Genomic DNA, 24,427 nt, shown 5'->3' on the forward strand with positions numbered 1-24,427 from the left:
ATAATTCAGTCAAGCTGAATAGTTAAGCCAAGCAAATTCTTGTCTCATCTCAATTTCATTTTTAGATAATTAAGTCAAATTAATGAAAGTATTTATAGGCCCCTTTTTGCTGAGGAATTTGAAGGTAGTCATATTTTGAGCTATGAGTTTTATTTTCCCTCATCTTATATCTTTTTGCTAAAACAACATACATATTTGCAACTCAGCATGTCAGGTCTGGAAGAGAAAACAAATTGCAATTTTACATAAAACATGACATTTATTTTTAGAACTTTAAAGTCTCCACCAATTACAAGTCTGTTGATAAACAAAAGGTGATGATTCCATGTTGTAGCTTACACTTTCAAAGGAGAACCTATAATACTTACTATAAAAAAACTCCACAAACTCAAAACAGTGTTTGCGATCACATAAGCTGCCATACTGATTTTGAGGACTGAAAAACATTGAAGGTGATGTAGTATGTGTATTTGCAGGTTTGTCTAAAAATAGGATTTGGTCATAAAAATACAAAAGCAAACGAAGTAACAATACAGACAAAAACTATACTAAAGCAATGTGTACATTTGGTTTTATCATGTATCCTCATTTCCTTTCAAACGATTCACATCTAAATGCACAGGTTAATTTTTGCTGCAGTTAATCCAGACTTGCAACCTTGGGTCAACCTTCACGTTGCCCATCGCTAGTGCATTCTGCACCATTTTATTTCACTCATTCAGAATCTCAAAACTAGCACTGTAGGTGTTTCATACTTAAGACAGTTTGCAAAAAAATCATGGGTTGATCCTTAAATACTTTATGAATCACAAGCACTGGATTGAACAGGTGAAAAAAAGCAGGGAAAACAATCCCTTTCAGATATTTTTGCCTGCCACAAAAGAGGCTTATTTCTAATCTTTTTGACTCTTGGCTGTTGAATTTTCTTTACATCACTATTAAATTTCATTAATTTGTACGCTATGGGCTTTTGAGATTTCAGGTGAAAGAACTGCAGATTGTGTATGTTATCCTCGTCTATTTTTAAGCTGGTTTAGCCAACTGTAGAAAAGTCGAGCACAGTGCTCTAGCAGGTTCTGCTCAGTCCAGTGAATTATCCAGAAAACCATCAGGAAGTCAAGTAATCTGGGATGGGGGTGGTATGTGTGAACAATAGTATTAAAATATGACATTAACAGAATGTAAAAATTCATACCTTTACAAATTTATTGATATCTTGGATAAAGGAGTTCTTTGAGTAACTTTGCACTTTTTGAAAAATGTGTCTCAAAAATGCAGGACTATAATGTTAACAAAAAATTACCTGGTAATTTCAAGTAGAATTAATTGTTCCCATAATACAGTCCCCCAAAATAAACATTGGACTTGAGGGGAACAACTCATCCTGTACCTGTGTCAAACAGCAAGTTTCAATGTCTTTGATACAATTTGTCAAGAAGTCTGTATGTCAAAACTTCTGCAGCGACAAGGCACATCTTAAAAGTCCATTCTTCAGGAAAACAAGGTGCAAACTCCGTGCTGACTAGTGATAGACTTCTTAGCAACCTGATGTAAATCACTAGAATGTATTACCAACTGGGGGTTTAATGACTTATGGGCTCTATGGAGATGAATTTCAAACAGTTTGAGCATGACATGATTAATCATAATGGAAAATTGAAGCTTAAAGGATTGGTAATGCACAGAATCAACAGCATGTAAGGGTTCTACCAGAAACATTAACCTGCCTTAATTATAAAAAGTTATGCTGACTGACCTGGTTTGTATTCCTAGCTTTGAAGTTGTACATTTATAGTTCTATTGCAATTTTTATTTTAACTATAGTTATTAACATGCTGATAGAGGTGGTCAGATTTTAAGGTTAATACCAAAATTATTGACATTACTATTTTAAAAAAGGAACCAAATATTTGATTCAATAATCTATTTCTTTTCTTACCCTAAATCTTTTAGAAAGGCTGACACTATAATGCACTAGTTGACTACTTTGCAGTTTTATATTAGAACAACCCTAAAATAATGCAAAAATTTGCTAAGAACTTATACAACTTTACTGATGATCTTTCAAAGGCCCAAAGCATTTACAGTTAATTATTCAATTCAGAACTCCAGACGTAGGAAACAATTAATTGACTGCAAGCTCCTGTAAAATACGACATGAAATAAGTGTCCAAATAATGTTTCCGATTAACTGCTTGCCAGAACACCAGCTCCCCTATGCTTTTTGGAATAGTAAAATGGGTTTTTCTGTACACACTTGAGAAAAACATGGTTTAATATTCCATCATAACAATTGTACTTTTAATGGTAATAGCATTCCCCACAGAACATCAGCCTAGATAATAACCTGTCGCTATAAAGTACTTTAGACCTCCAACCATGTGATCTGTATTTGTATTTCATACAAATTGATTTTAAAATCAATGAGGAAAAAAAAACAAGCAATACATCCTCAGTCACACACAAAACACCAAAACTGAACGATATCCTCAGGTTAATTCATCATCCTTCAACACAACAAGGCACACTGGCGATAGCCGAAAGGTAATTAAACAGCTGCAGTTTGAATGTAATGACAGACCTTTTAGCACACACCAATGCAGGTAATGTCTGTAGGACTTTTGTCTTTAAACATTTGACTGGTTTTAATTTTACACCCAACTTCCATAATAAAGACAAATATGTTCATAATGGCTTCATTTCACAAGCGTAAAGTTAAAAAATAAAGCTTCAAAGAAAATTACCTGACTTAACAATGGATTTTTCTTCAAAGTAATTTGAAAAATGATGTTGTGAAAGTTGGTGGCTACAAAATAACGTAACCAACCAGTTTTATTGCATATCCGAGACATGCAATGATCAAAATTTGCCAAATCGTACTTGTGGAAACCAATTAAAGATTATTCACTAACTCTGAAGTAAATGAAAAAAAAGGAAAGTAATTTGACTTGCCACAACTTTTTTTTACACTTACCACACGCAAGTGTAATACGCTAAGTGCTGCAATTTTCCTTTACGAAATCCTGGGAGCGGGAAAATTACAGTTTCATGGTGTGTCTAAGCAGTAATAAATGACTTGCTTCAATTATTAACAGTGCACAGGTAATGTCAGTGCTCTGCTTTCCTTACTCATCTAAAAAGCCCAATTTAAAAATGTAGAGCCCCCTCGTACAATTCTACTCAGTGAAACAAAGCACATGTGGCAGAAAAATAGTTTGTGATTTTAGTCCAACAACTGGCAATGCTGTACGTAATTTACACTGAAATACAGGTTCAGGTAAAAAGCAGTAACAATAAATGTTGAAAGGCTGTGAATCTATTACACAACTGTACAAACATCTGTACAAAGCTCATATAAATTTTAGGCATATTAACAGAATTAAAAGAAAGCCCCTCTCGGTCCTCAAATCCTAGGTGACTTTATTTTTCTTGAAAAAAAACACAAACAGATGATCAAATAAGCAACGATGGAGTAGGCTTCTTGCCAGGCCAGGCCTCCTTGGCGTATTTCTTTTTCTTCGGCTCATTAATGGATTCTGCATTGAACACGCCAGTGTTGGGAACAGGGTTTATAGTCACAGTTGCTGGTACAACTGCTGGTGCCAAGTCCACTTCTGGAGCTGGATTTGGGAATGGCATAGGAAGTCCTCCTAGCATTGCAGTTCCCATCGTATTACCATGTAGCTGAGAAGAAGAATCACCACTAGTTGGGGGGAGGCCACCATATAAACCAGCATTGAATGGGAAATTCTGCATACGCCTAGCAATTCCATCTTCCAGACCTAGTGAACTGGGACTCTCGGTCTTCTTTTTCTGAAATTTTTCCCAAAAAAAGATTACATTTCGGAAACAATACTTATTGTGTTCAACTCAGGGTTTTCTTATCCAAAATAGAGGAAAGTATTTAAGTTAAAATAACATTTGTGTGCTGGTAAAGTGTTTAAAACATCCATAACATACAGGTTGCTACTTAAAGAACAAACAGTCTTGTACCAGTAATGTTTAACATGTCAAGAAACTACTGTTACATAAAAACCACTATCCAGTGTATAAGGCTCGTATCCAAAATAATCCTGCATTGTTAGTTTTACAAGCGTAGTAAATGGTTGCTACAGAATAAATAATTAAAAAGACAGCTGAAGTGACAGAGAAGTTAGATTTACTGAGAAAAGGTCTGTTATATTCTGCTGATAAACAATGTTAAATTCTAACACTGTGGTCAATTCTAACATTGTTTGGAAGTCAGGCAGCTCAATCTGAAGCAAGGATGCTAAATTTGAATAAGGGAAGTTATGACTTAGGCACAAGTTAGCTGAGCTGGACAGGGAACATATATTAAAAGGCATGATTGTACACAGGCAATGGACAATATTTTACAGAAAACTATTACATGGCTTTTGGCAACTACACATTCCTTGAAGATGCAAAATCTAAAAAAAAACGTCAGTCAACCTTGGCAGGCAAAGGAAGTAAAGGATTGTACAAGATTTTAAAACAAAAAGCTTACAGTGGCCACCAATAGTAATAAGTCAGAGGAATGGGATGTATTCAAGAATACAAAGGAGGTACAAGAAAATGAAAATGAAAGGAAGAATATGAATGCAAGTTACTTAAAAACAAAAAAAAAGGACTACATAGGTTTTGAAAAGGTACATAAAAAGGAAACTTTTGGCTAAGATTAGATTAGATTCCCTACAGTGTGGAAACAGGCCCTTTGGGCCAACAAGTCCACACCGCCCCTTAAAGCATCCCACTTAGACCCATCCCCCTATAACCCACACACCCTTGAACACTATGGGCAATTTAGCATGGCCAATCCACCTAATCTGCACATCTTTGGACAGTGGGAGGAAACCGGAGCACCCGGAGGAAACCCACGCAGACACGGGGAGAACGTGCAAACTCGACACAGACAGTCGCCCAAGGCAGGAATCGAACCCGGGCCCCTGGTGCTGTGAGGCTGCAGTACTAACCACTGAGCCACCGTGCCGCCCTAAGTTCTACATGGGTCAGGAGAATTGGGAATGGAGAAACAGCAGATTAGCTAAATGACCGTTGTATTTGTTTTCACGAAGGAAGATGCTGAGGAGATGAAAAACTTTAATAAAGGAGGTTGTACTGGAGAAAACAATGGGATTAAAAACTGATTAGTCACTGGCACTCTGCAGTCTACATCCCGGACAGCTGAAGGTGGTGGCTGTACAGACTGTCAATGCATCGACTATCATCTTCCAAGCTGCCAAATATTCCGAGATAACATGGTGTAGAGCTGGATGAACACAGCAGGCCAAGCAGCATCAGAGGAGCAGGAAAGCTGATGTTTCGGGTCAAGGCCCTTCTTCTGATCCTGCTTGGCCTGATGTGTTCATCCAGCTCTACACTGTTATCTCAGGATTCTCCAGCATTGGCAGTTCCTACTATCTCTTACAAATATTCTGGAAGGATTCCTGCAGACTGAAAGCTTGCACATGTCACACCACTGTTTAAGACAGGACCAAGGGTTTAAAAGACTACAGACCAGTTAGCCTTACATCAGTTGTAGGGCAACTGCTCAAATCTGTCTGAAAGGACATGGTAAATGGCCACCATAAAAATGATCTGAGTGGGTGCAGTCAGCATGGATTTGCAAATTGAACAAACTTAAACTTTTTTGAGGATATTACGAACAAAATGATCAAGGGGAAATCAATTAATGCTCAATATTTGGATTTTCATAACGCTTTTGATAAGGTCTCCGTAAGGCTGTTTAGCAAAATTAAAGCACAAAGTACAGGAGATTAAGTACTAGCACGGGTTAAGGATTTGCTAACAGTCAGAAAACAGAATAGGGCAAAATGGCTAATTCTCACATTGACAGACTTCAATTTACATGACAAGGAACAAGACCGTTCACAATATGTATCAATAATCTGCATGTGGGAACCAAATGTAAATTTTTGAAGAATGCAGATGATACAAAGCCAAGCAGGAATGTGCATTGTGAAAGTAATGTAAAATGCTTTCAAGTGGATTTGGACAGGATTAGTGATGAGAAGAACATGGAAGATGCAATATAATATGGAAAAATGAGAGATCACCCACTTTGATGGGAAGAACAAATGTGTGGAGTATATCTTAAAACAATGAGGTTGGAAAGTGTAGGTGTGCCAATGTACTGTTGCATACCCCTGTCATGATGCTCAACACGCAGGTTCAGCAAACTATTAGGGAGGCTAATGGAAAATTCGTCTTTATTGCAAGTGGAACCGAGCATAGGAGTAGTGAAATCTTGTTCCAATTGTACAAGAGCTTGATTTGACCGCACCTGGAATACTGTGCAGTTTTGATCTCCTTATCTCAGGAAAGAATGAATTATCTTGGAGGGAGTGCAACTAGGTCCCTATCAGTTTCTGGGATGGTGGGACTGCCCTATGAAGCAGCATTGGGCAAACTGGGCCTGTAATCTTTTGAATTAATGAAAGGGGATTTCATTGAAATTTACAAATTATTTTAAAAAAGGGGCATACAGTATAGATTCAGGTAAGATGCTTCCCCTAGATAGAGAGGCTAGAACCAAAAGGCACAATTTAAAAATAAGGGGGATGCCTTTTTGGACAGAGATGAAGAAAATACATTTTACTCAGAGGGAGGTGAATCTTTGGAACTGTCTATCCTAAGAGGGCTGTGGAAGCTCCATTTTGGAATGTATTTAAAGTACAGGTTGATAAATTTTTGATCAATGGTGTAAAAGGAATTTTAAAAAATGTTTGATCAGTCAATCATCTTAAACAGTAGATCTGTCTTGATGGACTGGAACGGCAAGGCCTGTTCCTACGTTCCTAAACAGGATATGCTAAGTTGCCTGGACTGTGATCCTAACCAACAAGCGAATTTAAACTCAAAACATACCACTGCCCAGAATATACAATAAAAACTAATGGCTTTGCTTACCTTGAGTGGCACCACTGCTGTTTGAACCATATTTCTGAAGCGACCCACTGAAGGATCAACATCCTCTGAAAAGGGAAGAAGCAAATTAAGACACTGCGTCAGTTGAAGGTTACAACAAGAAAATAAAACTGCAGTTACAGAGGATATTTCAGAGTATAGGCCATCCAAAATGAAACTTCATAGACAACTAATTATTTTCCAAGTGTAGGAAATACATTTTATTTTTGGCAAAAACATGGTTGGCAATTTTTCTTGTTAACACACAATGAGGTTGACTGATTTATGTAGTTTGTCATGGTGGTTTCTAGAGGACAAATGTTGGTCAAAATTGAAGAACACTGATCATCCTTACATAGCCCCAAGGGAATTTTTACATCCACTTGAACAGGTATGATCTCAGTTTAAAATACTGCACCAAAAACGAAACAGGAATCACCAATGCTACACTTCATTGGGGATTTACTGAGATGCTATACCAGAGAAGATGCATGGGTCCTTGGAGTTGGGCTTAAATTCAATTTCCTGAGTCAAAGGCAAAAGTGTCACAATTAATCCAAATTATGATTTTTATTTAGAACATGATTGCTTAGCAATGCTGCGTTCTCTGCACATATGTCCCCACTTGTCACTTTAGGAAAGGTACATTATTATTGTCAGGTAACATGTTGTTCAAACAACTATATAATTATGCTCTGCGGATGCTGGAAATCTGGAACTAAAACAAACTTCTGGAGAAACTCAGCACATCTGGCAGCACCTGTGGAGAGAAAACCTGTTTCGGGTCCAGTGACCCTTCTTTAGAACTGGAGTTAACATTTAACATTCGTGCAACTTGAGAAATACGAGAGAAAAATAGCAACATACAACGCAATGGCATTTGAACATAGATAGTAATATCCTTTAGAAACACTAAAAAATAGGAGAAGTAGGCCATTCAGCCCTTCGAGTCCTCTCTGGCATTCAACGTGATCATGGCTGATCATTCAACTAAGTATGTTGCTCCCGCTTTCTCCCTAGGTTCCTTTAGCCTCAACAAGATCTAACTCATCCTTTCAGAGCATTCAATGTTTTGGCCTCAACTGTTCTGTGGTGGAGAATTCCACAGGATTCTACTTGAAGAAATTTTTTCTCTCCTGTCCTAAGCATCCTACATTGTGAGATCCCTGGACTCCCTGGTCATCAGGAATTTCCTTCTGGCATTTACTCTGCCTTGTTCTGTTAGAATTTTGTGGGTTTCAATGAGACACGTGCCCCCCTCCCCATCATCCTTCTAATCGCCATTGAATATAGTTCTAACCAATCCAGTTTCTCCTCAAACGTCAGTCCAGCCTTCGCACAAATCAGGTAAATACATGCTGCATTCACTCCATAGCCATGTGCATTGTTCGTCAGAGACCAAAATCGCATACTGTTCTCTAGATGTGCTCTCACCAAGACCCTGTACAACTTCAAGACATCACTGCTTCTGTATTTGAAACCTCTTGATATCAGGGCCAATGTCTCATTTGCCCTCTTCACTGCCCACTGCACCCGCATTCTTATTTTTGGCACGTGGTACACAAGGATGCGCAGGTCTTGTTACACTTCCCCCTTTCCCAATCTATCACCATTCCGATAAAGTAAACGACATCCACTGGCTCCCCCTCATCAACTCTACTAGCTATAGCCTCAAAGATTCCAGTAACTTTGCTAAGAATGATTTCCCTTTCACAAATCCATGCTGACTGCCCAACCCTGACCCTGTTTTCCATGTGCTCTGCTGTTAAATCTTTAATTATGAACTTTAGCACTTACCCCACGAGTGAAGTCAGGCTAACTGCCTGTAATTAACCATTTTCTCTGTGTCTATTTTTAAACTGGGGGGGGGGGGGGGGGGGGGGGGTGGTGGTGGTGGGGGTGGGGAGTTACATTAGCTAACCCTCGAATCCATAGAAACTACTCCAGAATCGTGAAAGATTCACTATTTCCACTATTTCTAGGGCCACATCTTTAAGAACTCTAGGATATAAATTATCAGGCCATGGGATGAAAGACTGATAAATCTCCAACACCCCAAAACCATTGCCCACCAATATGGACTTCCTTCAGTTCCTCCCTCTCACTTAACCAACATTTTCGATGGTAATATTTGTGTCCTCTTCTGAGAGGGCAGAACCACAGTATGACCTTAATTGATTTGCCATCTTTTTGTTTCCCATTATAATTCATTCCCCTTGTTTCTTACAATTTCTGACTGTAGGGGGCCTACATTTGTCTTCACTAATTTTTTTTCTCTTCACATACTTTTGGAAGCCTCAGTCAATTAATTTTAATATTCTCAGCAAGCTTACTCTCACTCTATTTCTCCCACTCATAATCAATTATTTTGTTACTTACTTTATTTAATTATTAGGTCTGCTGCTTTTCCTTTTTTAAAACAAAAAGGTAATTTGTAGGTCTATCCTTTGGATCTAATGCTTTACTTGATTTCTGAGTTTTGAATTATGAGGACGGGTCACTGGACCCGACTGTTAACTCTGACTTTTACTTCACAGATACTGCCAGATCTGCTGAGCTTTTCCAGCAACTTCGGTTTCTGTTCCTTATTTACAACATCCGCAGTTCCTTCAGGTTCTTTTTATAGCTGCTATCCCTAACTTCCCTGGTTAACCGAGGCCAGGCACCTTTCCCATTGCATTTTTATGCCAGACAGGAATGAACAATTGTTGTAGTTCCGCCATGCACTCTAAATGTTTGCCATTACCTTTCCACCGTGAGATCAAAGACATAACAGTTAAAATTACCACTGATGCAATTGGGACACTAATTTAAATATGAAAAACAGAGAGGTGGTATATTTTTGTAGGAAGAACAGGAGGCTACATATTCCATGGAGAGCAAAAGTCTAAATGGAGTTGAGAAATCAGTGGATCTCAGGCAGTAGGCACACAATTTACCCAAAGCATTAACACAGATCAATGAGTTATTAAAGAAAACAGTGAGGATTATTTTGAGGGATAAATTTTAAAAGCAGAGAAGCTCTTAAATGTGTTTAGAATCTTGGTTAGATCACACAGAATACTGTGCATAATTCTGGACAGTATTATAAACAGCTAACAAGCTCAATGGCGAACTTGCAAAAAGCTTCAATAATATTGAGCAAAACTAAATGGTTCTACCTAACTAGAATCATTGAGCATGTTGGAGTTTCTCCTGTAAAGAGAAGGCAGACATGTGACCTGACAGCCTAATAATGTGTCACCGCTTATGGGAGATCTCAAAACCAGGGGCCATAAATATAGTACATAAGCAAAGTCGCTGGAAAAGCTCAGCAGGTCTAGCAGCATCTGTGAAGGAGAATGAGTTAACATTTCGGGTCCATGACCCTTCCTCAGAAAGTAAATATAGTCACTAACAAATCTAGCCTGAGCACTTTTACTTACTTCAGAAAGCACACATTGGAGTACAACTCTGTTGTACCCGAAGACATTCACGTTGTTCAACTTTGTAGGCAGTGAAAACCACAGCCAAACTTGCAAGCTGAAATTCATTATTTCGAATGAGAACTGCAAAAAAATTTAAAGATGGTCATACCCGGATTTATTATCTCCTCATCATCGCTGAACGATACACGGTAGCTCTTTCTTTTACGTTTTGGCCTCTGTATTTCCAGATTTCCTTCTTCAATTGTTAGTGTAGATATTCTTTTGTTATGAGCTGTGTTGAATTCTGTCAAATTCTAAGAGAGGCAAGCAAAGGGATGGTGTTTTTGATAGGTCCTTTGATTTTAACTTGAAAAGGCATTTGCACATTAAACTATTAGACCAATTAACTAAATTGAAGAAATATTTTTGCCTTGTAAAACTGACACCAAACAAGCTCTGATCCTACTCCCATGAAACATGAGACCATATTGGAAACTTCCCCCTTCTCTTTAATGGCACCAGAAATGGAAAGGATAAAACAATGGTTCAACCCAATAGCAGCAGGGAGATTGAAGAAAGCATAGGTCGACAGATTTTGGAAAAGTGTGGACGTAGTAGGGTTGTTGTAATGGGTGACTTTAACTTTCCTAATATTGATTGGAACCTCCTTCGAGCAGAAGATTTGAATGGAGCTGTTTTTGTAAGGTGTGTTCAGGAGGGTTTCCTAACTCAGTATGTTGACAGGCCGACAAGGGGAGAGGTCATTCTAGACTTGGTGCTCGGAAACGAGCCGTGGCAGGTATCAGATCTTGTGGTGGGAAAGCATTTTGGTGATAGTGACCATAACTGCCTCACATTCTACAAAGCTATGGAGAAGGAGAGGATTAGGCAAAATGGGAGGATATTTAATTGGGGAAGAGGAAACTATAATGCGATTAGACATGAGTTAGGAAGCATGGACTGGGAGTAATTGTTCCATGGTAAGGGCACTATAGACATGTGGAGACTGTTTAAGGAACAGTTGTTGCGAGTGATGAGTAAATATGTCCCTCTGAGACGACAGGCAAGAAGGGGTAAGATAAAGGAACCTTGGATGACGACAGCGGTGGAGCTTCTCGTCAAAAGGAAGAAGGTAGCTTACATAAGGTGGAGGAAGCTAGGGTCAAGCTCAGGTAGAGAGGATTACGTGCAGGCGAGGAAGGAGCTCAAAAATGGTCTGAGGAGAGCCAGGAGGGGGCACGAGAAAGGCTTGGCAGAACGGATTAGGGTGAACACCAAGGCATTTTACACTTATGTGAGGAATAAGAGAATGGTCAAAGAAAGAGTAGGGCCGATCAGGGATAGCATAGGGAACTTGTGTGTGGAGTCTGAGGAGGTAGGGGAAGCCTTAAATGAGTTTTTTGCTTCTGTCTTTACGAAAGAAAAGAACTTTGTAATGAATGAAACCTTTGAAGAGCAGGTGTGCATGCTGGAATGGATAGAGATAGAGGAAGCTGATGTGCTGAAAATTTTGTCAAACATTAAGATTGACAAGTCGCCAGGCCCGGACCAGATTTGACCTCGGCTGCTTTGGGAAGAGAGAAATGCAATTGCTTCGCCACTTGCGAGGATCTTTGCATCCTCGCTCTCCACTGGAGTCGTACCTGAGGACTGGAGAGAGGCAAACGTAAGTCCTCGCTTCAAGAAAGGAAATAGGGAAATCCCTGGCAATTACAGACCAGTAAGTCTCACGTCTGTCGTCTGAAAGGTGTTAAAAAAGATTCTGAGGGATAGGATTTATGACCATCTGGAAGAGCATGGCTTGATTAAATGCAGTCAACACGGCTTTGTGAGGGGTAGGTCATGCCTCACAAACCTTATCGAGTTCTTTGAGGATGTGACTAGAAAAGTTGATGAGGGTCGAGCTGTGGATGTGGTGTATATGGACTTCAGTAAGGCATTTGATAAGGTTCCCCATGGTAGGCTCATTCAGAAGGTCAGGAGGAATGGGATACAGGGGAACTTAGCTGTCTGGATACAGAATTGGCTGGCCAACAGAAGACAGCGAGTGGTAGTAGAAGGAAAATATTCTGCCTGGAAGTCAGTGGTGAGTGGTGTTCCACAGGGCTCTGTCCTTGGGCCTCTACTGTTTGTAATTTTTATTAATGACTTGGATGAGGGGCTTGAAGGATGGGTCAGCAAGTTTGCAGACAACACAAAGGTTGGAGGTGTCGTTGACAGTATAGAGGGCTGTTGTAGGCTGCAGCGGGACATTGACAGGATGCAGAGATGGGCTGAGAGGTGGCAGATGGAGTTCAACCTGGATAAATGTGAGGTGATGCATTTTCGAAGGTCGAATTTGAAAGCTGAGTACAGGATTAAGGATAGGATTCTTGGCAGTGTGGAGGAACAGAGGGATCTTGGTGTGCAGATACATAGATCCCTTAAAATGGCCACCCAAGTGGACAGGGTTGTTAAGAAAGCATATGGTGTTTTGGCTTTCATTAACAGGGGGATTGAGTTTAAGAGTCGTGAGATCTTGTTGCAGCTCTATAAAACTTTGGTTAGACCGCACTTGGAATACTGCGTCCAGTTCTGGTCGCCCTATTGTAGGAAAGATGTGGATGCTTTGGAGAGGGTTCAGAGGAGGTTTACCAGGATGCTGCCTGGACTGGAGGGCTTATCTTATGAAGAGAGGTTGACTGAGCTCGGACTTTTTTCATTGGAGAAAAGGACGAGGTGAGGGGACCTAATTGAGGTATACAAGATAATGAGAGGCATAGATAGAGTTGATAGCCAGAGACTGTTTCCCAGGGCAGAAATGGCTAACACGAGGGGTCATAGTTTTAAGCTGGTTGGAGGAAAGTATCGAGGGGATGTCAGAGGCGGGTTCTTTACACAGAGAGTTGTGAGAGCATGGAATGCGTTGCCAGCAGCAGTTGTGGAAGCAAGGTCATTGGGGACATTTAAGAGACTGCTGGATATGCATATGGTCTCAGAAATTTGAGGGTGCATACATGAGGATCAATGGTCGGCACAACATCGTGGGCTGAAGGGCATGTTCTGTGCTGTACTGTTCTATGTTCTAACACTTTTCAAAAATAAAAAGAACTAGCTGATCAGGATATGTAGTCAAAATTGTTCATTTAGAGTGACAATTAAATGACAGTGTCATTAGGTACGAAATGAGAGCTTGAAGAGTTAAAGGTCTTCATTATAGCTGCAAAATTCAGCTTACATTATCAAGCCATCAACAAAACTATTTAAGCAATTCATCAAGTTCCACAAAAATCCAATAGCCACCATATAGCTACTACCTTAAATAGAGTTCCAAGAATTTTTGGCGTATGCCTTTTAACCAGACTACCCAGCAGCGCAGAAATTGATTTAGATGCTTATGTAAACTACGACTTACATCGAGTTCCGTCTCCTCTTCAGGTAAGCCCAGCAGTCCCTTCAGTTCATCATCTTCCACGGCAATTTCATCACCCTTGATTGTGGATGGCGCTGTCTGTGGTTTTTCACGTAGTGTATATGCTCGTGTTGAGGCTCCAAATGACAACGTGGAATCAATGGGAACCTGCTGTGGTTTGTGAGGCTCCAAACGAAGACGCCCCAGATATGTACCATGAGCTGCAAAAGCAAACACTTAGCTGTGAGTTAATTAAGTACTTGATGAATTAAAATGGTTAGTAAACTAGTACACTCAACTAATTTATAGTCTGATAGTCTTCAGCTTAAGGTGTCAAGCATTTTTGTTTTAGAGGAGGGAAGAAAAAGAAGGAACACCATTTCTCCATCCTGATACAGTTGTCAAAGAAAAGATCATGGCCTTTTTAACAAATTTATCAATTCCCTTTTACTGATCAATTAATAATTATCTTATGGTGTTCAATTTAACTAGGTCAACTCAACTGTGAAAGAAAGAAAAAAATCACATCAAATAATTCTAAATGAAAAAAGGAGGTGGATTAATGTGGGAACCAACAAATTTCATGCACGCAGGGCAGGAGGGACCAAAATTGGGAAACAAGGAATTGAATATTTTGAACAATCGCTTACAATTTGCTCAGGTTGGTATTTAGCTACCTAGTGACAGAAAGACGTGATGTAGGTAATGGTAAAATGTTCTTGAAACAAACCAAGCAAAATGTCCTGTCAACATAGCTGTACAAGTGCAATATATTTGAAAGAGGTAATCTGATTGAATCATCTTACTGAAAACTAGCAAGCAACTCAACAAAACTACAGAGCCTGAAGATACTGCTACAAAGGTCGATGCTCATAATAATCTTTATTAAGAAAGTGGTCTGGGTAGCAGAGGAAAAACACATTCAACATGCTTATATAAGGCGAACCAAAGGGACATTTTTGGAATTTTCATCACAGATACCGGATATTTTTGAAGATTTACAATGGTCGTACTAGTAAAGAAAATGCAGTGTTAGGTACATAACTTTCGAAAGCAGTTGAAAAGTCAGAAAACTATTAAGTTAGGGGTTAGTGGAAAAGAGAATAGGATGCAGGATAGACACAAACGGAAAACAAATGGGCAGAAATGGGTAGAGTACATTAACACTGGAGCATTGAAATCTTATTTACTACATTTATCTCATTGAAGCCCATTTCTTTATCCTATCAGTCAGCACAGCCCTTCACATGCACTTTGAAACCCTGCAGTTCCTCAGAAGTGACTACTGCAAACATTCTTAAAAGATGTGTAACATACAATATGATAATACTTACTGCTGTTCAAGTCAATGATGAAAACTCTTTTTAAATGTTTGTGATAGACCAACGCAGCATGGACTCTTGAACATGATTGATGGTCAATGGTAAAATCACAAATGTCAGGGTTTCTTCCAAAGAGGTAGTATTTTTTCTCATCAATGATGAGTTTCTAGGGATAAAACACCGAAACTCAATGATGTGTTATTTAAATAGTTTTTCATTATTTACAAATAAAATTTGCAATAAGTCAGAAAAATAATATGGTAGCAAATGGTAAAATATTAAAACCATTTGTTCAAGGACTCATAGCAGCTATTGGTCGAGGATTAATAAAGGTTGCTAATCTTTGATTTGTTCAATAAGTATGTGTTTTACGTTTATGTCCAAGATAAATTTATAGACTGACAATTTAGCATCATCAGTGCACATTTTTTTGTGGAAAAATAACAGCATTCAAAAGACTCCTCATTACTTGTGAGGAAGCAGTGTTAGAGTTGTAAACTACTACAAATTCTGATTGTGCGTCGCTCTGACTTTTAACCTCTCTAACATAGAACTGCCTCAGTAACCACCTATAAGTTCCAGTTCAACCACCCTTTAAGTTGGTTGAACTGGAATTTTACATATGAATGAAACTAAACTCACTGCAGAAAGGTCAGGCTATTATTTGTCAATTTGTGGACTTTTAATGGCATAATTCATATTTCTGCAATGCAATTCACCTTTGGCGCTCCAAACACCAAAAGCAACAACTGAAGCTCGAGTCTTATTGTGGGAGAAAAAAATTGACCTAGGAGTTAATTTTTAAATATTTCTCTTACTTTTCTTGATCTTTTATCCTTTTCTTTAATCTCATTTTTTCCCTCCCCTTTGGTCTTTCTCTATTAAATTGCACTTCTAATTCAAATAAGTTCTTTACTGTTCGCAGTTTCTTTCGTGCATTCCAGACAATCGTAACAATCATGGCTTGAGATGTTGCACTGACCATTATCAATTCACACTTTGATAATGAGGCTCAAAAAAATTTGAGATGAATGATGCAAAAACTGCAACTTAGGCCACGTCATGAAATATTTAATTTCAGCAAATTCCTAACCATTAATCTTGATAATATAAACTGGAGGCTTCTAACAATATAGGAGACTGCTGTACCTCTGAGTTATAACTCAGTGTTCCTCTGCACACTAAGCTAACATGCTCAAGGTTTTTCAAATTTTGATTTAGCACCACTTGGACCCAACAATCATGGATTGTCTCAGTTCTATGTTAAAACTGCGACAATGACAGCCAGGTTAGTATCTGGTGCATCCTTCCTATATCACCCCCAAATACAAAATGGAATGCATTAACAACAAAAAACACAAAATGCCAAAAGATGGCTGTAAGGTTGAACTGAATAAACATTCTTCTAGTAACCTGCATCTATACTGCTTCTTTTATAGAGAAATATTCCACAGCGCTCAACTGAGGCGCATTAAATTAAAATTGCCAAAAGAAATGTTAACAGTGATGGTCAAAACCTTAGCCAAATGTGTAGACTTTAAGGACAGTCTTAGACGACAGTGAAGTGGGCAGAAATTGAAGCAAGGGAATTTTAGTGCATGGTGTTTAGACCACTTAAGACGCCACACTAATGGTAAAGCAACTGGAGAAGGGAGAAAACTACAAGATAATGAAAAGCAAGGGAATGGGGGAGATGCCTTCAAGAGATTTAACATAAGGAAGATGACTTCCAATGCATTATCTACCATGAAAATGGCTCTTCAGATTTTCAGCCACCTAGATTAGCCATGTGCTCTGGGGATATTAAACCTTCATAATCTGCATATGGACTTGGACATTGCTTTACTGGTAACCCCAGTTTATGAATGCATTCGATTTGTATTCATGTTTAATTATTTGCCCTGATGTGTGACGGTCAGGCTTCCTGTCAGATCTGACTAGCAATACAATTGTATTGCTAATCCAGTGAAGTAATTAAGAAAAAAGAAACATCAAAATTTCTTTCCCTAAAAGGAAATACAACACAAGCGTTCACCTCTACGAGTTTGTCTCCTTTCACAACATCCAAATGAAGTCCTGGTGGAGGCTTCCCTGCCCTGAAATTAGAAAAGGTTTTTAGTGTATAACTATATATCAGTCTGTTGAGCAGTGCTAGAGTCGCTACTTCTGAACAAGGATGTCTGGCTTCAAGCCCCAAAGGTGGGACATGGCATACTCCACCTGCTTTATTAAACAGTTGTAACTGCACAGAACAGGGAAAAGTGATTTGAGTGCATATTGCCCCACATCTTTGTATAATGGAAGTCTTTAAACAAAGTTAAATTCTCGTAAGTGCAATCAAATCATTTTTACTCCAAGCAGCAAAATGACTCAAGTCAGAGTAGCTCCTCATTAAAGAACTTGAAGAGGTCAATGATTAAACCAAACTAAACACGTGTTACATGTATAAACAATCAATCAATGGTATAGCCTAAAGAGGGTGGTCTTTCACTCTTGAAGCCTCTGTTTTGGATTTCAGATTGACCCATTAGTCCCATCTTTTCACCTTGGACAGTGAAATCTTCTGATACTAACTCCTGAATTCCACTGCCACCATCTCTTACCAGTCCACAATCTCACAAAAGCAAAGTTAATGTCTGAACGCCAGCGATTACTCTTCAGAATTGATCAGATTTGTTGATTTTCTCCAGTAATTTCTGTTTTTAGTTCAGACCTCCACCATGTGAAGATTTATTGCTCATTTTACTCTCAAAAGTAAAGGTGTAATAGAATTGAGAAAACGCAGCATTATACAAATAAGATATTGGGAGTCTCAGCCAATCCCCTACTTTATAGAACTCACAATATTACACGCATGAGAACTTAATGTATTTTATTTGCCAACATATGAACTCATGGACTTTAATACTAACAGAAGCAGGACATCTTTCATGTTTATTCAACAATTCAAAGGCGGCCATACTTTGTAAAGTGTTGTCATTTTTGCATGCTGTAATGTTCATAATTGTGCAATCCTTTTATTTAATATATTGTAGTTACTATAATGATTATTCAGTAATAGATATAGGCAATGATTGTTCTATTTAACTATCACAATTCAGCACCTGCTGCCACTATTTCACAATGAATCAGTTAAATAATTGTCTGTCTTTCCACTTGTTATAACGGAAACCATTTCATTCCTGTATCAACCAGGCTTGAATTTATTACAAACAAAAACAAACTGCTGGAGAAACTCAGGTCTGGTTGCATCCAAAGAGAGAGAGAGAGAAATGAAATAAATAATCAGTTTTTTTTAAGAAAATGTGTTGGTTCAGGTTTAAATGTTAGTCAGGACACCAGATAAACTGCTCTACTCTTCTTTAAATGACTGTTATGGGGCCTTATGTATTCACCTAGCAGACTGGCTTCTGTTTACCTTACACAGCCAACAGCTCAGAATGCACATTCTAGGCACAGATTCTGAAAAACATCAACTCTTCACTTATTGTAATATGGTTACAATTTAGATTGCCTGCAGCAAGAGGAAATCTTTACTTCAAATACCTAGTCTGAGATCAAATGAATCTATGACAGCAATAATGTCATACAGCAGACAATCAACAATTCTCAACTCCATCTTGGCATTATTTTAAAACATTTCTGGCGGATGCAATGTGTAATTGACTTTACATCATAAAATTACACGAAAATGTAGAATTATTTTACAACAAACACTACATTGCATCAAGTACTTCTTCAACAGACAAACTCAAACAATCTCCAGGACAGATGTACGTTACAGTTACACCCATACATCCAAGGTTACAGCTGTTTCACTCCCAAAAAAAATCTAATGATAAACTTGTCAATAATTTTTCTTTGCATTGATTTAATCTGACAATTAAATAATGGATGGTATCACTACAATTAACCAAAAGATGACAGTACTGCAATAAATAAATTATGCAATGAACAGGCAACTTCCACCATAAATGTGAGACACTCAGGGATATGTTTCCATTAAGACTGGTTCTGCCCCTAAATTTTCTACACTATAGTATGGTGAGCGCGAGAAAATTCCATGTGATGTACATATGAACTAAGGAAAAAACGCTTGAAATGCAGAGAAACGCAGAGAGATGAACATAGATTCAATCTTTACTAACCTAGTAGCTACAGGAAAAAGTACTTTGAGCCTATAACTGGGATGAAGTAGTGGTGACTTGACAAGTGATTTGAAAGGTGATCATTTATGACACAGGAGTGATATCAAACCGTTCTGAATTTTTCTACCAGCTCTAGGGACGAAGCATTCAAATAAATCTGACTAGTCTTGGGTACAACCATTTTTTAAAAATTCATTCATGGACTAGATTGGCATTAACTCTTAACTGCCTCTGGGCAATCAATCACATCACTGGATCTGGAGAAACGTGTAGGCCAGACCAGGTAAGGATAGCAGTTTCCTTCCCTGAGGGACAGTAGGGAATAAGATAGGTTTTTCCAAAGGGTTCACGGCACGGAAACGAGAGTGGGGAGTGGGGCAGGAGGGTGGAAGGAGGAGCATGGGGGAGCGGGGGAAGAAGAGATGGGGTATGGGGGGAGTGGGGAGAGAGGAAGAGATGGGGGAGCAGGGAGAAGAGATGGGGGAGCCGGGGGGAAGAGAAGAGATGGGGGCGGAGGGTGGTGGGAATGGGGGGTGGAGATGGAGAAGTGGGGGCGGGGGGGGGGTGATGGTAGAGATGGCGCAGCCGGTGGGGGGGGGGGGGGGGGAGAGGGGGAGGATGGAGATGGTGGAGCAGGGGTGGGTGGAGACGGTGGAGGGGGGGGGTGGAGACGGTGGAGGGGGGGGGTGGAGACGGTGGAGGGGGGGGGTGGAGACGGTGGAGGGGGGGGGTGGAGACGGTGGAGGGGGGGGGTGGAGACGGTGGAGGGGGGGGGTGGAGACGGTGGAGGGGGGGGGTGGAGACGGTGGAGGGGGGGGGTGGAGACGGTGGAGGGGGGGGGTGGAGACGGTGGAGGGGGGGGGTGGAGACGGTGGAGGGGGGGGGTGGAGACGGTGGAGGGGGGGGGTGGAGACGGTGGAGGGGGGGGGTGGAGACGGTGGAGGGGGGGGGTGGAGACGGTGGAGGGGGGGGTGGAGACGGTGGAGGGGGGGGGTGGAGACGGTGGAGGGGGGGGGTGGAGACGGTGGAGGGGGGGGGTGGAGACGGTGGAGGGGGGGGGTGGAGACGGTGGAGGGGGGGGGTGGAGACGGTGGAGGGGGGGGTGGAGACGGTGGAGGGGGGGGGTGGAGACGGTGGAGGGGGGGGTGGAGACGGTGGAGGGGGGGGGTGGAGACGGTGGAGGGGGGGGGTGGAGACGGTGGGGGGGGGGGTGGAGACGGTGGAGGGGGGGGGTGGAGACGGTGGAGGGGGGGGGGTGGAGACGGTGGAGGGGGGGGGTGGAGACGGTGGGGGGGGGGGTGGAGACGGTGGAGGGGGGGGGTGGAGACGGTGGAGGGGGGGGGTGGAGACGGTGGAGGGGGGGGGTGGAGACGGTGGAGGGGGGGGGTGGAGACGGTGGAGGGGGGGGGTGGAGACGGTGGAGGGGGGGGGTGGAGACGGTGGAGGGGGGGGGTGGAGACGGTGGAGGGGGGGGTGGAGACGGTGGAGGGGGGGGGTGGAGACGGTGGAGGGGGGGGGTGGAGACGGTGGAGGGGGGGGTGGAGACGGTGGAGGGGGGGGTGGAGACGGTGGAGGGGGGGGTGGAGACGGTGGAGGGGGGGGTGGAGACGGTGGAGGGGGGGGTGGAGACGGTGGAGGGGGGGGTGGAGACGGGGGGGGTGGAGACGGTGGAGGGGGGGGTGGAGACGGTGGAGGGGGGGGTGGAGACGGTGGAGGGGGGGGTGGAGACGGTGGAGGGGGGGGTGGAGACGGTGGAGGGGGGGGTGGAGACGGTGGAGGGGGGGTGGAGACGGTGGAGGGGGGGGTGGAGACGGTGGAGGGGGGGGTGGAGACGGTGGAGGGGGGGGTGGAGACGGTGGAGGGGGGGGTGGAGACGGTGGAGGGGGGGGTGGAGACGGTGGAGGGGGGGTGGAGACGGTGGAGGGGGGGTGGAGACGGTGGAGGGGGGGTGGAGACGGTGGAGGGGGGGTGGAGACGGTGGAGGGGGGGTGGAGACGGTGGAGGGGGGGGTGGAGACGGTGGAGGGGGGGGTGGAGACGGTGGAGGGGGGGGTGGAGACGGTGGAGGGGGGGTGGAGACGGTGGAGGGGGGGTGGAGACGGTGGAGAGGGGGGGGTGGAGACGGTGGAGAGGGGGGGGTGGAGACGGTGGAGAGGGGGGGGTGGAGACGGTGGAGGGGGGGGTGGAGACGGTGGAGGGGGGGGTGGAGACGGTGGAGAGGGGGGGGTGGAGACGGTGGAGAGGGGGGGGTGGAGACGGTGGAGAGGGGGGGGTGGAGACGGTGGAGAGGGGGGGGTGGAGACGGTGGAGAGGGGGGGGTGGAGACGGTGGAGAGGGGGGGGTGGAGACGGTGGAGAGGGGGGGGTGGAGACGGTGGAGGGGGGGGGGTGGAGACGGTGGAGAGGGGGGGGGGTGGAGACGGTGGGGATGGAGATGGTGGAGCCGGGGTGGTTTGGGGGGAGGATAGGGATAGTCGGAGATGGGGGCGGAAATGAAACGGGTGGGAGGAAGAGAGAGGGAGGGGAGAGAGGGGGGGACACGGGGGTTGAAGTGGGAGGGAGGAGTCGGGTGGGGTGGGAGGAGTGGTCCCGCCGCTGCAGCGCAACTACACACCGCGGCCTAGTGAGTCAGGCTGCAGCCTCCGACACAAAGCGCAGCCACGGGGGAAGCTGCCTATCTGCAATCGAAAGGTTGCGAGGTGCCTTCCACGTCCCCGGTAGATCGGGGCAGCATGGCTATACACACTCACCATGTCGGACAGTCAAAGACGGGCTTGAGCTGAATCGGCTGCATTTGAATCACATCGAGACAAGGCTGCACCGGATTCTGGGTAACAGGGAGTGGGCGGGGCTTCCCAAAGCCCCCTGCGCATGCTAACAAGCCCACCGCATGTACCCTGGGAAATGTAGTCCACCAGCAGTCGCCACAAGACCCGTCGGGTTCTGAACTACAAATCCCACTTGCCTTTGCGAACAGAATTTGAGAGGGGGAAAACAAGGTCAAATGAACCACGGGGCGCTGTTTACAGGTATCAGACAGAATGTTGGAGCTAGACGCTTCATCAGAGAGGGTTCTGGAATAAATAGGGAGAGGCGGACCGAAGATGGAGAGGACAGTATAAGTGAGGAGGTAGGATATGGAGGTGTGAAGAAAGGAGGGATGGGTGAGAAGAAGAACAGGTTAGGGAGGCAGAGACAGGCCGAGCTGGTGTTGGGATGCAGCGGGGGGGAAGGGGATGAGCTGGGCTGGTTGTGTGGTGCATTTGGGGGGATGGGACGTGCCCAGCTCATCCCCCCCCCCCGCTGCACCACACAACCAGCCCAGCTCGGCCCCGCCTCCCTAACCTGTTCTTTCTCTCACCCATCCCTTCCTCCCACCCCAAGCCGCACCTCCATCTCCTACCTACTAACCTCATCCCACCTCCTTGACCTGTCCGTCTTCCCTGGACTGACCTATCCCCTCCCTACCTCCCCACCTATACTCTCTCCACCTATCTTCTTTTCTCTCCATCTTCGGTCCGCCTCCCCCTCCCTCCCTATTTATTCCAGAACCCTCTCGCTATCCCCCTCTCTGATGAAGGGTCTAGGCCCAAAACATCAGCTTTTGTGCTCCTGAGATGCTGCTTGGCCTGCTGTGTTCATCCAGCTCCACACTTTATTATCTTGGATTCTCCAGCATCTGCAGTTCCCATTATCTCAGAATGTTGGAGCTGTTGGACTTATATTGACTATATTGGTAATTCATTCTTCTATGGAATTTAAAAGAAAGAGGAAATCCTATTGAGGTGAATAAGATAATAGAGAGGATTGATAAATCAGGTGTGGAGAGGATGTTCCCCTCCGTTTTTTTGGGAGCAATCTAGAATGAGAGATTTAGGCTGAAGGGTATCAAATTGAGAAATTACCTCTCTCAAAGGGTTCAGACTCTTCTAATTCACTACCGGAGATCATGGTGGAAGCCAAGAAATTGAGTAAATTTAAGGGGGAAGATAAACAGATTTTTAACTAATTACAAAGTAAAGGGTTTTGGGGAGCAGGCAGGAAAGGGGAGTTGAGGCTGAAATATAAGATCAGTCTTGATCATATTAAATAGCAGAGCAGGCTCAGGTGGCTGAGTTGGGTACTCTGACAGACCTTCTGTTCACAAGCTACCATGTTCCCCTTTCTGAATAGTCCTTTTGTTGCTAATTTGTTAATACATCGCATGGAATGCAATGGCTCAAGAGATGGGCATTATCCCAGGAAAGCCTTGAAATTGGACAGGAGGTCACAATTTCAGGCACACGGGAATGTGAGAGAATATATGATGAACTGCAGTAGTGTTTAGTCTGTGTTACTTTTAGTTTGTATACAGTGTGAAAGTCTTAAAACTTTAAATCTTGTATGATTCTTTCAGGCATTCACTCTCAAAATAAAGTTTTCAGTCTTTCTTAGGCTCTCAACGAGATGGACTCAATGGACTTCATGAAAATAAAAACAATTTAGAAAGTAATATAAGTCACTACAAACCTGCCTGGCCATAGGATGGCTCACATTAGCGAGAGATGACTGGTGATGGCTTAACCTGAGGGTCACCACATCTTAGGGGAGGGAAGAGGCTAAGAAGGTGATTCTTTCAAGGTAACCTCAGCTGGTGAAGGAATTAAAACCACTCTGTTGGTATCATTCTGCAAGGCAAACCAGCTGTCCAGCCAACTAAGCTAATTTACCAAAGGTGAGGCAGAAGATAGGCATATCTGCAAAACTCCTAGTAGCTTGTTTAGAAAAAAGCATTACCCACAGATGGATTTCTCTGCATTCATTCCAATGGTGTTAATTCCCATTTGTGACATTTCTATTTTCCTTATGACTTTGCCAACTAAGACTGCCAATTAGTGCCAATTTATAAGCATGCTGACAGCTATGCAGTCAGCACCTGCTTACAATTGGGTGAAACTGACAAGACATATTGCAATTCAAGTACTTACAGTTGGCCAAGAAAGAGAATATCTGACAGGGTAGGACTGGGTTCAAACACGATCCTGAGTTGAATTGCCAATGTTCTGCACCAGTCCCTTGCTGTAAATGTTTTCCTTAACAAAATAAATTTAACTTTGGCAGGAATTGAAACAGATAAGTAAACTTAATCTTAAGGGAATGGAAACAAGAAGTCTGAAATAAGATACGTTTTTCTCTGGTGAGACATGAAAGGTGTGACTCATTAGACACACTTCTATTTTGTCACTAAAGTTAGT

At 42.7% G+C, this 24,427-nt stretch overlaps 1 protein-coding gene, 1 long non-coding RNA gene and 1 other non-coding gene across 3 annotated transcripts in view; 1 reads left to right on the forward strand and 2 right to left on the reverse strand.

Annotated features, from left to right (window-relative positions):
• Positions 1 to 239: 239 nt before the first annotated feature.
• ppp1r8a (protein phosphatase 1, regulatory subunit 8a) lies at positions 240 to 22,053 on the reverse strand. Its single transcript, XM_059654391.1, has 7 exons — positions 21,944 to 22,053; positions 17,083 to 17,143; positions 15,060 to 15,213; positions 13,729 to 13,946; positions 10,504 to 10,648; positions 6,931 to 6,995; positions 240 to 3,813 (listed from the first exon to the last, which is right to left on the reverse strand). Exons 1-7 carry the CDS (start codon positions 21,985 to 21,987, stop codon positions 3,454 to 3,456), a joined length of 1,047 nt encoding a protein of 348 aa, XP_059510374.1. The 5' UTR covers positions 21,988 to 22,053; the 3' UTR covers positions 240 to 3,453.
• On the reverse strand, positions 16,189 to 16,352 carry LOC125465210 (small Cajal body-specific RNA 1). Its single transcript, XR_007250203.1, has one exon. It is a non-coding gene; the product is annotated as a small Cajal body-specific RNA 1 (non-coding RNA).
• Positions 22,054 to 22,128: 75 nt separating the features above from the next.
• LOC125464868 (uncharacterized) overlaps positions 22,129 to 24,427 on the forward strand; it is a 33,193-nt gene continuing 30,894 nt past the window's right edge. Inside the window, exon 1 of the long non-coding RNA XR_009447188.1 lies at positions 22,129 to 22,222. This is a non-coding gene — a long non-coding RNA (uncharacterized LOC125464868). The remainder of the gene's footprint in view (positions 22,223 to 24,427) is intronic.

This window comes from Stegostoma tigrinum, chromosome 24 (assembly GCF_030684315.1).
Source record: "Stegostoma tigrinum isolate sSteTig4 chromosome 24, sSteTig4.hap1, whole genome shotgun sequence".
NCBI lineage: Eukaryota > Metazoa > Chordata > Chondrichthyes > Orectolobiformes > Stegostomatidae > Stegostoma > Stegostoma tigrinum.

What these genes read in the sequence shown, in the direction of transcription:
- ppp1r8a (XM_059654391.1), bottom strand. Translation starts at nt 21,987, where the DNA reads ATGCAGCCGATTCAGCTCAAGCCCGTCTTTGACTGTCCGACATG. An exon ending in TGAGGAGATAATAAATCCGG is followed by an intron (nt 6,996 to 10,503) that starts GTATGACCATCT and finishes TTCCCTTTTCAG; the next exon opens with AGGATGTTGATCCTTCAGTG. An exon ending in CAGCAGTGGTGCCACTCAAG is followed by an intron (nt 3,814 to 6,930) that starts GTAAGCAAAGCC and finishes GAAAAATTTCAG; the next exon opens with AAAAAGAAGACCGAGAGTCC.